The sequence below is a fragment of the Sorex fumeus genome, unplaced genomic scaffold (assembly GCF_029834395.1).
Source record: "Sorex fumeus unplaced genomic scaffold, SorFum_2.1 ptg000030l, whole genome shotgun sequence".
Taxonomy (NCBI): Eukaryota; Metazoa; Chordata; class Mammalia; order Eulipotyphla; family Soricidae; genus Sorex; species Sorex fumeus.
This window is the reverse complement of record NW_026606087.1, coordinates 13,994,820-14,009,338: the sequence shown is the minus strand read 5'-3', so window position 1 is coordinate 14,009,338 and position 14,519 is coordinate 13,994,820. Positions and strand designations below refer to the sequence as shown.

At 41.4% G+C, this 14,519-nt stretch overlaps 2 protein-coding genes across 2 annotated transcripts; both read right to left on the bottom strand.

Annotated features, from left to right (window-relative positions):
• Nucleotides 1-386: 386 nt before the first annotated feature.
• UBQLN3 (ubiquilin 3) lies at nucleotides 387-2,354 on the bottom strand. The gene has a single exon (XM_056116251.1). The coding sequence runs from the start codon at nucleotides 2,352-2,354 to the stop codon at nucleotides 387-389; it is 1,968 nt and encodes a 655-aa protein (XP_055972226.1).
• Nucleotides 2,355-5,731: 3,377 nt separating this feature from the next.
• UBQLNL (ubiquilin like) lies at nucleotides 5,732-7,549 on the bottom strand. Its single transcript, XM_056116382.1, has one exon. It carries the CDS (start codon nucleotides 7,547-7,549, stop codon nucleotides 5,732-5,734), a length of 1,818 nt encoding a protein of 605 aa, XP_055972357.1.
• Between the last annotated feature and the right edge of the window lie 6,970 nt (nucleotides 7,550-14,519).

Below are 14,519 nucleotides of genomic sequence, written 5' to 3'. Positions count from 1 at the left end.
CTATGATTTTGTTTGTCATCCAAACTCCCTCATATGATGAGGACACACCTTCACCTTTTCTCATCACCCACATAAAAATCAGACTCAGGCAGCAAGGGGCATTGGAGATTGGATGTAATTGCATCTCAAGATAGGCATAAGCAGAGCTCAGACGGAGGCCCCAGGATGATACAGCAGCAGTGGGGGTTGGGTCATATAGAGCACCTCTACGCTTGTTTCTGGCTCTCATTCTTCCTCGTTGACTCTAGAACAACATTGTCTCCACAGTAAAGGGCATCATAGTAAATTTGGTTCATAGTGCAGCTGCATTCAAGAATGGGGGGTTAAGGTAGTGGGATGTGGGGGAAAGACACAGGAAAAGATGCGGTCTGAACTCTTTGGGCTCCTTAGGACTGCCTCAGTTTCTCCACAGCAGCATCTATATCGCCCCCGGTGGCAATAAGAGCCTGGAGATTGGCTTCAGGATTCAGAAAGCCCATGGCACGCAGCTGCTCTAACTGTACCTGGAAATGAGTCTCAGGCTGTGGCTGCTGGGGATTGGCGCTAGCTAGAACCTGCAACATCTGGAGAAAGGGAGTGGAAAGGAGACCCTGCTCCAGAGAGCCCTGTGCTGGGGAAGGCTCCGATGCTGGGGCTAACGGTGAGTGCTCAGGCATAAAGGATCCCTCCCTAAAGTCCAGACCTCCTGCCATAGTCCCCAGCCCTGCTAGGCAAGGCATAAACCAGAGGAGGAGGCGAGGTGCTTCAGTAGCCAGGGTCTGCAGGCCCTGTTCAATCTGTAGCAAGGCATGCATGGCGCGGGGGTTTGCCATGGCAGCCTGAAAATGTAGTAGTAGTGGCAACTGCCGGCGCATTTCATCCTGCAATTGGGGTCCCCGATTCATGCCAGCTGTTCTCAGAGATCTTGGGTAAACTGATGGTGGCAACCAGGTATGCTCAGGGATTCCAGGGGGATCACCTGCCATGGGAGTAGTTGTTGAAGGGACAAATTGTGCTCTGAAGCCAGAACCTCCCAAACCTGAGATAAGATCAGGCATGGCGGAGTTACGGCCAGTGGAGGGATTCCCGGTAATGTCTTGGTTTCCATCTTGTCCAGTACTGCTCTCTCGAGGGTATCTCAGGAAAGCTGGGCAGGATGACTTTCCCTTGATAGTTACTGACTCCTTAGGGTGTGACTGACCCGACTCACTTTCCTGGGATGAGTGTAAAGTTGGAGGAATTCTATTTCCTGAGGATGATGCTTCTTGGTTCGGGCTAAGGGTGGATGTAGTTCCCTGCAGATAGGTTCCTAGGGAGTGGGGACTCTCATGTAACTGTTGGAGATAGTCATAGAGCCCTGTATTACCCAAAACATTGGGAGCCTTATTTCTAGCTTCAGATACATCCTGGTCTTTTGGCTGTCTGCTACCTCTGGCTCCTGAACCTGTGTGTGTAGAAGCCCAGGGGTTGGGGAGAGGATCACAATTCTCTGTCCTTGAAGGTTGTCGGCTGTTGTTAGTAGTATTAGCAGTAGTGGTAGCAAATGGATTGCCACCAAACTGCTCCTGTACTGCATTCAACATTGGGTCCATGATGTCTGTGTACATGGTACGAAGCACATTGTAGCCCCCAGGGATGCTCTCCAGATTACTTAGTGCCCGGTCCTGGCTCCGCATCATCTCTTGCATCATGGCAGGGTTACGTAGAAACTCCAGTGTCTGCCGCATGATTTCAGGATTGTTGAGAATGTGTCCAATCTCCGGATTGTGCTGGATCAACTGCTGCATGTGGGGATTGTCAAGAACTAGCTGGCGCATGAGACTGGTGTTGGACAACAGACCTTGGATGAAAGGATCATCGATGATCTGAGCCACAAACTCAGGTACGGACAAATGCTGCCACATCAGTGAACTTTGCTGGTCTGGGAAACTACCAGAGGTCAGGCCCAGCCCGTTGAGGCCTGTGAGAACACCTAAGCTGATGGTAGGAGGGCCATCTGCTGGGTGAATGGGGCCAGGCTGAGGGAGTGATCCAGTGCTTGGGGCTGGGGTAGGGATTGAAGCAGCTGGGCATTCTGTGCCCATGGCACGACGCTGCATCTTGATGACCAGATGAACAGTGAGGCCATCTCGCACTCCACACTGTGCCAGTGAGTCAGGGTCCTTGAGAATTTTGCCAGCAAAGATTAGGACCAGCTGATCAGGGTGAGCCTTAAAGCGCTGCGATATCTCTTCCTTCAGTTGCTGGATAGTGCAAGTGTCTGTCACTGAGAAATCCTCCTTGTCCTTGGGCGTCTTCACTGTCACTTTGATGAGGTGGGAATCCTGGACCGGTGATGGGCTGCCCTGTGGCAGGGCCTCTCCGCTTTTGGCCATGGTGGTCAGCAGGAGGCCCAGTTCTGTGGGGACACAGCTGGGAGAATGGAGATGGGAGACCCAGGTCACCCTTTTGGATAATGGTAAAAGTAGGAAAGGTGAGCAGAAAGAGGACTTGGGGTCTCAGGGCAGAGAAACTAGAATCTGTATTGAAGGGGCAAAGGTGTCTCTAGGTTGGGATACTTGTGGAGAATTATGGGTTTGAGAGATGTTGGGGTAAGGGAATCCTGAGACCCTGGGGGACAAAGTATCTTAAGGTGACATGAAAAGAGATAAAGACAAGAAGGGCCCAGTTTGGGGAATACGTACCAACCAGCTGCGACCCCGTCCTTCCTCTTATACAGGGCTCCAAACAGCCCTCATCTTGCTGAACAGACACTTCTGAAGCCTTCTAGGCCGGAACCCACTCCATCAAGTCACCTTTGTGACCTCAGCATTGACATCATAGCTTCATGCAGTAGATTCTTGAGATTTCTCCAAAATGTTCTGGAGTTCTAAAAAAATTCCATCTTCCCACAAGCTCTACAACCCTTTAGCTTTTCTTTATAGTAAAGGGCTAAGCTGGCTTTATCTTCTCAGATCAAAAGTCCTGTCCTTTTTTAACACATGCCCTGGTGTTATATGTGTACATGTAGATGCGAATTGGGAAATTAGTGCTTTTAATATATCTTGCATATATATTATTAAGAACCAAGTCCAGCTACTTCCTGGCATCATATTTATCTGATTCAGTGTTAGTTTTTAGTTCTTTATGCCTTTTCAAGGTATTGTCATTCAATAGGTAGGATCTAGGGTATGAGATAAAGGTCAAGAATGATGAACATAGTTTTATGTAAAAAAATATTATGCCCATGAAAAGCAGACTATTTGACGAGATTGTAAATAAAAAATAAAGTTGTGAACAAAAGTTTAGCCTTTATATGTTTGAGATATAAAATTTGAGATGACTATTATATCCAAATGAAAATAGAGAAAGGTAGATGAATATTATAAGTTTATATAGTCTTTCATATTAACATTTAGAATAATGAGGTTAGTGAGTAAAGTGAAAAATCATGGGCAATTGGAACATCAACATTTATAAAATATAGCTAAAAACTACAATGGTTACAAAATAGGGTATGGGGGAGGAATAAAGAGGTTTATATTTGGTGATAAGAGGATACTAGAACTTTGGTGGTGGATGTGATAAATCTTATTCATACATGGACATATAAAGCTATGTCCAGATATTCTATGGTATGATTAATCAATTACAAACAAATAATTACATCTGAAAATTATTAATCTTAAGCTTGCATAAATTGAGCGAAGAAAATTGAGACTAAGTAAGGCTAAGTAATCAGAAAATGAAAAGAAAGTACTGAAGAGAAGTCAAGTGAATTTATAAAGGAGACAGGGGCCCCAGGAAGTAGTGTACATAAAGTGCTTGGCTTGCACGCAGCTGCTCCCAATTTGTTCCACAACACCACTTATATGGTTCCTGAGTACTGCCAGGAGAGACTCTGCGTACAGCGTCAGAAAGCAAACCCTGAGAAAATTTCTGACCGTGGTGAAATTGGACTTGGAAGAATAATAAGGCCAAAAATCTGGTTATTAAAACTCAACCTTACTAGTAGAAATGCCTGAATGGGAAGTAAAAATATTTTTGGAGGGAGTAAGAAACTTTGGGGAATAATTTTGCACTGTTCTTATGCTGGAGCGATAGCACAGCGGGTAGGGCGTCTGCCTTGCACGCAGCCAACATGGCCGACCGGAGTTCGATTCCTCCGCCCCTCTCGGAGAGCCCGGCAAGCTACCGAGAGTATTCGATATGCCAGACACAGTAACAACAAAGTCTCCAATGGAGACGTTACTGGGCCCGCTCGAGCAAATCGACGATCAACGGGAGGGCCTTTACTTACTTTACTTTACTTATTCTAACTCCAAACAATTCCACTTAGAATACCTTATTTTACTCCAATTATTTTCATAACATGTGTTACCCTTCAACAAGGGTACATTCCCATGAAAAATTACTTTAAAAATATTTTTATTTTTCTCAGATATTTCTTTAGTGCCTAAAACAACATTTGAGTTATTAAATTTTGACAAAAACTTAAATTGTTTAATATTTGAGTAATTAAACCACAATTACATACCAATTGGGAAACTACTCATGGTGCGGCAGGAATTGCAGGAGGAAATGAAATCTTATCTAGCTATAGAAAAAACAAGTTAAAAAAGCTATAGATAAGTTACAAACATTAGACTTGCTGAAGAATGTCATACTCTTGAAAGATGCACTTCTATATGAGCCCTTGATTCATGGGACTGGAATATACAGTGAGGGTGAGAGAGTTTTATCTTAGTACTAGAGAGGAGTTAACATCATACACACACACACACACACACACACACACACACACACACACACACATACACATTACACACACACAATGACAATGTAATTATCAAAAGACACCAAAAAGAATTATCAAGTTTTGATTGAAATGTGAACTTTTCTTAATCTAGTCTCCAAAGTCACTCTCCTTTTTTTTCAAACTTGAAACAGTTATATTTGAGAATTCAAGGGAATCTTCATGCCTAAACATTGGACTACATAACGTTTTTTCTTTTTGTATGGGTACATAAGACTCTCTTATTGGGCCAAGATAGTAAGTAGGGAAGGCATTTACTTTGAATGCAGTCAGCCCAGGTTTAATCCCAAGACCACCTATGTTACCCCTGAGTATTACTGGGAGTGATCCCTGAACACAGAGACAGATGTAAGTCGTGAACACCACAGGATGTGGCCCAAACAACAAAACAAAACAAAAACAAAAATATTGTCTTCCCGTGTATTTGTAGCTAAATGTATTCAGCTATGATGTATGCACCTGGTTGTGAGTAGCACTGTATGCATGTCCTAGGTGTAGCTTTGTGCTAAGAGCCTAAATAAGTGAATATTTGTCTCTTTTTTGCTTGTGTATGCATGCGCAATTTACTGAATCTGCATGTGCATGCATTTTCTTGAGCCTGTGAACATAATATATCATGACATGTAGTTCAATGTGTGCTGTTATACTCTCTCTGCTAATGGGTGCATGTGTGGGCATGTTCCATGTATGTAAGATAGGTAAGGCAGGGATGTTATGCACAGATAGCTGCTATCCATTTGAAAAAGACTCAGATGGACACAAATGGATTTATGTAGCCATTTTATTGACAGATCTTCCAGCCATGGACAGTGGTCTATTCGATAGAGAAAGCATTGGTTGTTTTCTCCAATTCCAGGACTTCTCTTGGCTAGAAACAGAAGAGATGTAAAAGGTAGATGATGTAGACCAATATGGATGAGTAGGCTGATAAAAGACAAATAGTTTAGAGCATGGAGTTTAGAACCCCTGGGATCTCCTGAGCTTGCGGATAGCAGCAAATGTGTCCCCCTTTGTGGCAATGAGTGCCTGCAGATTAGCTTGATGGTTCCCAAACCCCATAGCTTGAAGAGATTCCATTTGCTTGCTGAATTGAATCTCAGAGGCATGTAGAGATTGAGAAGAGTCACCAATTAGAGACTGCAGCCTCTGGAAAATGTTTTCATATTTGTGGCAGCACTCAGGCTCTTTGATTTCAGAAATTTCTGGCACATTACAGGCCCAGCGCCCTGCATCAGAGGATGTGAAGTTGGGAGCAGGAAGCCAACCCAGGCCCCATAGATACGGTGCAATGCAAGTTAGAAGAACAGGAGCCTCTGTGGCCAATAGCTGCAGACCCTGTTCAATTTGTAGTATGGCTTGTGATGTTTTGGGGTTGGTCAGGGATAGAAGCATATCATAAATCTGTGTCTGCAGCAAAAGGGTGGCCAAGTTTTGCTTATTCAGCTGGGGTATATTCATGAATAGCATCATCTGAATTGCCAGATTAGGATTATCCAAAAACATCTGCATCATGCTTTCTGTGATCTTGGATTGGGTGTAATTACCTGATGACTGCTGATCATCTTTTGATATCTTGTTAGATCTACCTATCATGCTGAAAGGTGTCTGTGGGTGGTGAGAGATTTCTATGCTAGGTAAGACCCCAGCTGACTCTTGAATAGCACAAGTATGGCTTCTGTCCTTGGTGTGTATAGTTGATATATTGGCCCCAGAAGTATGTCTTGGTCCGTTTTGGTCATCACTAGTTGATGAAATTGAAGATAAGTCACGAGAATTAGTATAAATAGTTTGGACTTTAGGGATCTGTGGGAGCTGTTGTCGCTGTTCCTGGGATGATGGTGCAGATGAGGATGAGAACTGAACCTCTGACATCTGTCTTCGCAGAAAAGCTATGAGGGCATTGCTCACCGTTGAATCCTTTAAGCTATTCAACATGTGATCATTGAAATCAGGATAGCTCTGACCTACAGCATTTTTCCCACTAGAGATTTTCTCTAAACCCAAGTGTGATTGTGGGTAGTGAGGTTGCTCAAGATTCTCTGCAGGTTGACAGACATGCACTGTATCTTGAATCTTGGCAAATTTTTTGGCCAGCTTTAGAGTCTGACGTAATATTGCAAAATTGTCAAGGATGTGTGAAATCTCTGGGTCCTGCTGCATCAACTGCTGCATCTCTGGATGTTCTGCAATCAACTGGTCAATGAAGTCCCTGTTGGACAGAAGCCACTGGATGATAGGATTCTCTAGCATTGGTGCTACATGCTCTTGACTACCCATTTTTAGGTCTTGGCTCGATGCCTTGGACATATTGGATTCCATATAACCAGATGGTCTCACTGGAGTGGGACCAGTCGGTTGATATACTCCACTTTTGTTTCCTTTGGTGATTCTGTTGTTTCTGTCCTGGTGGCAAGGCTCATTAGTTGGCAAGTTCTGGGAGGAATGGGCTTTGAATCTGGAGCCCTGTTTAGTCTTGATGACCAAGTGGATGGTGTGGCCATTCAAGACACCCCTCTGGCTCAATGTGTCATGGTCTCTCAAAAGACGACCCATGAAGACCAGCACTAGTTGATCCATTTTGCATTTGAAGTGAGCCGATAGCTTCTCCTTGAACTGCCTCACCGAGGTGTCATCAGTTATTACAAAGTCTTTCTCACTGTCTGGTGTCTTCACTGTCACTCGAGACGTACTCAAAGAGCTATCTTTGTCTGCAGGTAGACTTGAAGGACGCAGATTGTGGGCCATCCTGGATATTTGAGAGATGACATGCGGCATGGACCTCGGTGTTTGGGCTGACGGAGAGCAGGTAGAAGCAGAGGCAGAGGGGTGAGGGCAGGAAAAATATGTTTCCTCTGGCTTCTGTCTCAGATGTTGTTTTCTCAGGTCACAAATTAGTTTCTTTGTGACCCAGAATAGGGAGGTATAGCCAGACTGAGGCAAGTACTTTTCCGATGTTGAACCCTCACCCCAGCTCTCCAGATGTTTTCCAGTAGAAGTCTGTCGTGGCTACTGATTCATATTTAGTTCAAGGTAAGATAGAGATAACTCCTCCAAGGGCTGCCCCTCCCACCAAGAGCATAGTCTCTTCAAAAAAGGGAAATTGTGATGTCAAATCTAGCCTCACAGACTCTGCCAGGACAATGTGGGGAAGAGGGGGTCTAATTCTAGGTCTCCATAATAAAAGAAGCAAGAGGATTTTATTGAAAACTAGGAATAAAGCTCTAAAATATAGATCCATTTTTTAAAAATAAGTGTTTCAAGTGCTGTGTGTGGGTCTGGGTACCTCATAGGAATACCAGACTTGTAGGAAAAGTTGGGCTTAATAAAGTCCAATATATAACTGTATTTATGAGTCAGAAGGGAATCTCTTCCAAAAGAAAGAAATTGTTTCTTTGAGTGATTTCAAAAAATTACAGCTTAAATAGAACAGGAGCACAGCTGTTAGTCATAATTTCCTTCTAGATTTTGAGATTCTGCAGTTGTGAGTATTAATTTGTGATATGAAAAGACTCCCTATATCCTGGAAGCACAAGTGGGGCTAACCAGGTAGGTACTCTCTTGGGACATTACAAACTAAAAGTGAGTAAGCTGCTTTTCACAATATAGTTTCCTCTCACTTATCTCTTGTTTTTTACTGCTTTTAAGTTTTATAATTAATTTCAATGATATACCCCAATCTTTAATGGCTATTTACCTGTGAAAGTACTAAGGGGAAAGATATCATACACTAAGAGGAGGTGGTGGTGATTATTCATGAAATTCCTCAGAGAACAGGTTAAAATATAGGTTCTTAGTTTCTCATAGGCCACCATCCAGATCTCATGTCCTTCTCTCACGGAAGGGAGCACATGATGCTCACCATAGCCATGCCACCGTACCCTGCACCAGGCTGTTTCACTCGGGGCACCCCAGAGGGGAGTGGATGAGAGCCCTCACCACCCCAAGGGAGCCAGCCCCAGCAGCCAAAAACCTCCACAACCCAACTCCACAACTGCAGCCACACTCAAAGCCACTCCCCACATGCTCAGGCTGAGCCTCTTGCATGAGTAAACCTATTCCTGGACCTGCGACATATCATAAGACACTCCCTACCCATTCTCCAAGAGTACCACACCACATTTGATGGGCTTCAAATAGTCGGCAACCAATCATAGAGGGAAATGTAGGGTCTGGAGCAATAGCACAGTGGGTAGGGTATTTGCTTTGCACGCAGCCAACCCAGGTTCAATTCCCAGAATCCCACATGGTCCCCGGAGCACCACCAATAGTAATTCCTGAGTGCGTGAACCAGGAGTAACCACTGAGCATTGCTGGGTATGACCCAAAAAGCAGAAAAAAAATAGAGGGAAATGTATATGTGTATATTTATATATAAAAATGATAAATATATATAAGTATATATATAACAGATATATATATATGAAAGTTCACAACTCTCAACCTTTAGCAACATGTTAGTGATATCTTAAAGAAGGTATGAATAGCCCCTGCCCAAATAGAACAATCTTCACACTCTTTCCTCTATCGATACTTTTTTGTAGCATTTTCCGTGGTTTTTCATAACAAATAATAGAAAATTTATTATTTTGATTCTGCTTTGGAACAGGGATTGGGGCTTGGGATGGAAACATCCCAAATATGGTGGAGGGAAGGTGTAATGATGGTGGGATTGGTGTTTTGAATATTAAATGTAATCAAATATTGTCAACTACTATATAAAATAAAAAAATTAAAAGATGGTTTTTTTTATTCAGGTTAATATAAATTTTCTGATAGAAATTTTGTTAAAATGTTAGAATATTTACGTCTATACTGATGTGTGGCTACAAACAGAAATATAACATACAAGAATGATTGGATGTATATCTGTGTGTGTACTGTGAACGTGTAAGCTAACAATGAGTGAAATATCCTGGTATCCTTTGTGTGATTGAAAATTTTAATACTTAAAACTGGAATATTTCATTGATGTAATGATATCTGTTCCATGCAAACAGATAAGTGACAAAGTGAAAACTCAGTCCATTCTCAATATGTTGAAGATGAGTAGAGAAACTACAATAAATTGCCCAAGAAAGAACTGACTGATAGAAAGGAGGGTAGAGCATTTGCCTTGAATGAAGCTGCCCTGGGTTTAATCACTAGCATCCCATATTTTTCCCCTCAAAACCCCAGAAGAAGTGATTCTTGTTTTCAGAGCCACTTCTGTGTGTGCCCCCCCCCCAAAAAAAACCTTAAAAGTTGGCCAAGAGATTTTCTTACCAAAAGACTCTATTTAAAATATATGTATTTCTATCCCAAACCTTATCAGATCCTCTTTATGTTAATCTGCAGTTCCCTCTATAAAGTAGGACTCAGGCCTTACTCTGCCCTCTCAACTGCATTCAAAATAAAATTGAGTGTTAACAATGAAACATTGATTTTTGTACCAAGATACTATCTCTTTTCTCTCAAGTACATACATGTGGATATGAAAGGGTGCTTTCACTTCATACTCTAATGAGCATTTGTCCTTCACTAACACCAGGGTATTTTAATCTGAATTGCACGTTTCTAAAATAAGATCAAAGATGGGGTTGGGGAGATTGTACAGGGGATAAATAACTCGCCTTACCAGGAGTAACTCCTGAGAACAGAGCCAGCAATGATACTGGAGTACTGTGTGGTGTGGCAAAATAAATAAATAAATAAATAAATAAATCTCACAGAAACCTAGAATTATAAAGTTTGAACTCAAAATTCTCAAAATTTAGATTATGAAATTTATTGAAACAGATTCTATCTCTGATAATTCTAGAACTCTGGTTAAAAGAGAGGGTCGCATGTCCTAGCTAGAATTTTGTTTCCCTTATTTAACCCCAATAAAATCCACTTAGATCATTGCTAAATAGAACTTTTATATACTGATTAAGATTTTTAATGACAAAGAATTGATTATATATAATCAATGTGCCTCCCAATCATTAGGATTGATGACTATTTGAGGGAACATTCTGTCTGTAGGGTGAAGTAAAGCTCAAGCTTCTACCAATCTTCTTGCCTGAGTTCTCAAGGTCTGGAAGGCTTGTTGAGCTTGACAGTTTTGGGTGAAGCCCCAGTCCCAGAGGGCCCTTTGGCTGATGGCCTTGGCAGTGTACACTTCACTGACAGAAAGCTGAGGTCATAATTGATGAGGAAGCCATCATTGTAGACATAAAGCTTGTGTTCTGAGGGACTGTAGTTGATGCCCTGAAGCTTTTCCAGCATCTTATCTAGCAGGATGCTGAGATGGCACTCCTGCCCAGTGGCAGTATCAAAAGCATAGAAGATCTCTTCTTGGCGGGTGCTTAGTGAACGTAAGGCATAGAGCACCCCACAAGCCATAAAAGCCCCAGATAGAGCTGGTTTATACTGACTGGTATGCCAGGTTTTCTCCACTTCTAGGCTGGTGGCATTGAGACGACTCACAACCAGGTTACCTTTACTCTCCTCAGTGGCATAGAGTACCCACAGTGCCACCTCATCACCAGAAAAATCAAAGTCTTTCCAGGGCACTCTCGCATAGGAGAAGCGGTTATTGTAGGTAGCACCAGGCAGTGGGCGACGCAACACCAGGGTGTTGGTGGAAAGATCCACCTTGGCCATGTCACCTGTGCCATAGTAGTTAAAATACATGAAGTTCTGATATACAGTATTGCCACTCCCATCACCGTAGCCCATCTTTCTCTCTTCATAGTTCTTCAGCAGTACCAGGTCATCATAGGACTTGTACAGCCGGTAGTAATCAAAGTACCTAGGCCAAACCCAGACCAGAATTATCAAATCATCAGCAATTAAGATAAAATGTGCCCTAAAAGTGAGAATACTAACAATCAAAACAAGCAGATAATTTGTGACTCCAATTCTACCACATTTCTTAAATCTTTCACTTACAGCATAATATGACAGTAAGAAATTTGTAAAAGTAACAATATAACCACAACAATAGATTATGGGCACTGTGCAAATATCTCATTTAATTACAATAAAACAATTTCAGAACAATTTTATCTTGACAGAGGAAGCTATTTGTTAAAGTCAAGTCTCACCAACATAAATAAAACTAAAACCACTGGTATAATCTCAAAGAAATCAGTAAGTAAAGTTATTATTCTTTCCCTTTTATAGATATTCTTCTGTACCTAGACTTTGTTGTCTTCCATACACCCTGAGACAGGTGTCCTAGAGCAGAAAATAGTTCTAGAGAAGATTCAGGGAAATTTATGTTTATGTAATCACATTGAGAAGTCTCTTAATTATCTATTACTAATAAATATGGTTATCATTTAACACTGGCAGCCAGTCCTACCCTACCCACAGAGATTTTGAGAAAATTGAAGAAGCAAAGCAGATGAAGTAACTGTACTTCATATGCTACAAAGTATCTAAAGGAATTGAAAAACATCATCAGTAATGTTAATATTTCTAAAATAGAGTTTCTACTGGGGTTCTACAATGTCTGGTAAAGCCTACTTCCCTGCCTTCTTTCCTTGATTCAATTGGGTCTCTGGGTCTCAATTACACACCTATGTGTACTAACTTTCTATATTTCTTTGTTTTATCATTTTTATTGAGGTAGCAGAATTTACAATATGGTTAACAATTATATTTTTCATAGATATATCTTTCTAACACCACATCCATCACCAGAGAGCCATCTTCCCTCAATGGTGTCCCAAGGTGTTCCCCTCCAAGCTGCCCCCTAACCTACCACCATATAATCTTAGTTCAAATGATAAAATATCCTGATTACTTTGGCCATTTGTTATTCCCTTACTGTATTTTCTTATACCATACATATTACAATGTTTTAAAATTTGTTGTATAGGTAGTCACATACTTACACACTCAAAGATGTTTAAACTAAATTCCTAAAATTTCACAAAAGTACAAATCAACAAGTCAGTAAGTTAAATTGTTCTTCAAAAACTGGATCCTTCCCTTTTGGTAGGATCATTTTATGCATTTCAAAAATATTAGTACAAATGCTGTGTTAATGAATTCTTAAATTAACAGAAATAGATAAATCTTACAAACATACAACTTGATTCTGATTTTCACTTAGAGTTTTCTTAATTCTTCTCTCCTTACTTCTTACAAACTGTGTGCTGATTTTAACTTGTCACTGAGTTGAAAAGACCTACCTCCCTAAACAGGTTTCCATTTATTTAAGGGCTCACTCTCATTTGTCTATTCTTTCATCTAAAAAATAGTAATCAGTATCTACTACAGTGTCCATAACTTTTCAGGTAGTCTCATGACCTATTCCTTCTATTTAATTGTCTGTTTTACAGATGGTTAAAACTAAGTCAGAGATGTTGCTTTACTTCTCCAAGATCTCCTAGTTTAAGTGGCAGCAGTGAGATTTAAATTTGGGTGTGTTTGACTCCAGTCTCCAGATTGGTCATGTCCATTCTCTTAACTTCCAGAGAAATTAGGATTCTGAGGATTCTGAGACTTAGGTGTAAAAAAATTTTTTTAATTGATAACAACAAGCTGGGAACAAAATCAATTTGGGATTATGACAGGACTACAAATTTCACTTTTTAAAGAGTCTATGAGAAAAAGCACAGCGGGTAGGGCATTTGCCTTGCATGCAGTCAACCTGGATTAAATTCCTCCACCCCTCTGAGAGCCTGGCAAGCTACCAAGAGTATCCGCCCATGCTGTAGAACCTGGCAAGCTACCCGTGATGTATTTGATATGCCAAAAACAGTAACAACAAGTCTCACAATGGAGACATTACTGGGCCCACTTGAGCAAGTTGATGAACAACAGGAGGACAGTGCAACAGTGCTACAGTGCTTTTATCTAAGGTAAAGGTAAAGGTAAAGGCCCTCCCGTTGATAGTCGATTTGCTCGAGCGGGCCCAGTAACATCTCCATTGGAGACTTTGTTGTTACTGTGTCTGGCATATCGAATACTCTCGGTAGCTTGCGGGGCTCTCCGAGAGGGGCGGAGGAATCAAACTCGGTTCGGCCATGTTGGCCGCTTATAAGGCGAACGCCCTACCCGCTGTGCTATAAAAGCAATCTGTCAAACCTAGGGTATACTCTCCCAGAAACACACTTGAAATAGAAAAATAAAGCTAAATTGAAATCTCCTATAATGGGATTGAACCATTTGCAATAAATCTGGTTTCAGAAAAGAAATTGTCCTATATTTACCTGCCATTTGCGCTCAGAGGAGCTACCCAGTAGAGAGAAGATGTTGGATTGGGTGCTGAGTCTCGGCCCCAAGCACCTGACTTGTATGAAAAGCCTCTCCAGTTGAGCTCAACCACAAGGGGTCTGCTGACTTTCTGGAGGCCTCCATGAGTACAGGAATCTAGAAAAGAGAACAGGCGAGGTAAGGTAACTAGATATGAACATACAACCCACAGGTACCAGCAAAAAAGCATAATGACTACATGAACATCAGTATATATTCCTAATCAAGTACATATATAAGTATATAAGCAGACGTGATTTTGAATAAATAGAGGATAGTATTACATCTGACTAAAAGTTTGTTAATATACCTATGTATATGGATGTGCCTGTACCAATTGCCATCTATAATCCTTAGTGACATACTGAATAAGGAAATAAATGATTTATTCTAGACACAAACACATGCAAACACTCTCATTCCCTCCCAGCGAACAATAATAATCAGAATTTGTCAAGGAAAAGTTTGTTATGGAACTGATCTAACCCTTGGAGTCAACAGTCTAACTGATCTTAAA

What these genes read in the sequence shown, in the direction of transcription:
- UBQLN3 (XM_056116251.1), bottom strand. Translation starts at nt 2,354, where the DNA reads ATGGCCAAAAGCGGAGAGGCCCTGCCACAGGGCAGCCCATCACCGGTC.
- UBQLNL (XM_056116382.1), bottom strand. Translation starts at nt 7,549, where the DNA reads ATGCCGCATGTCATCTCTCAAATATCCAGGATGGCCCACAATCTGCGT.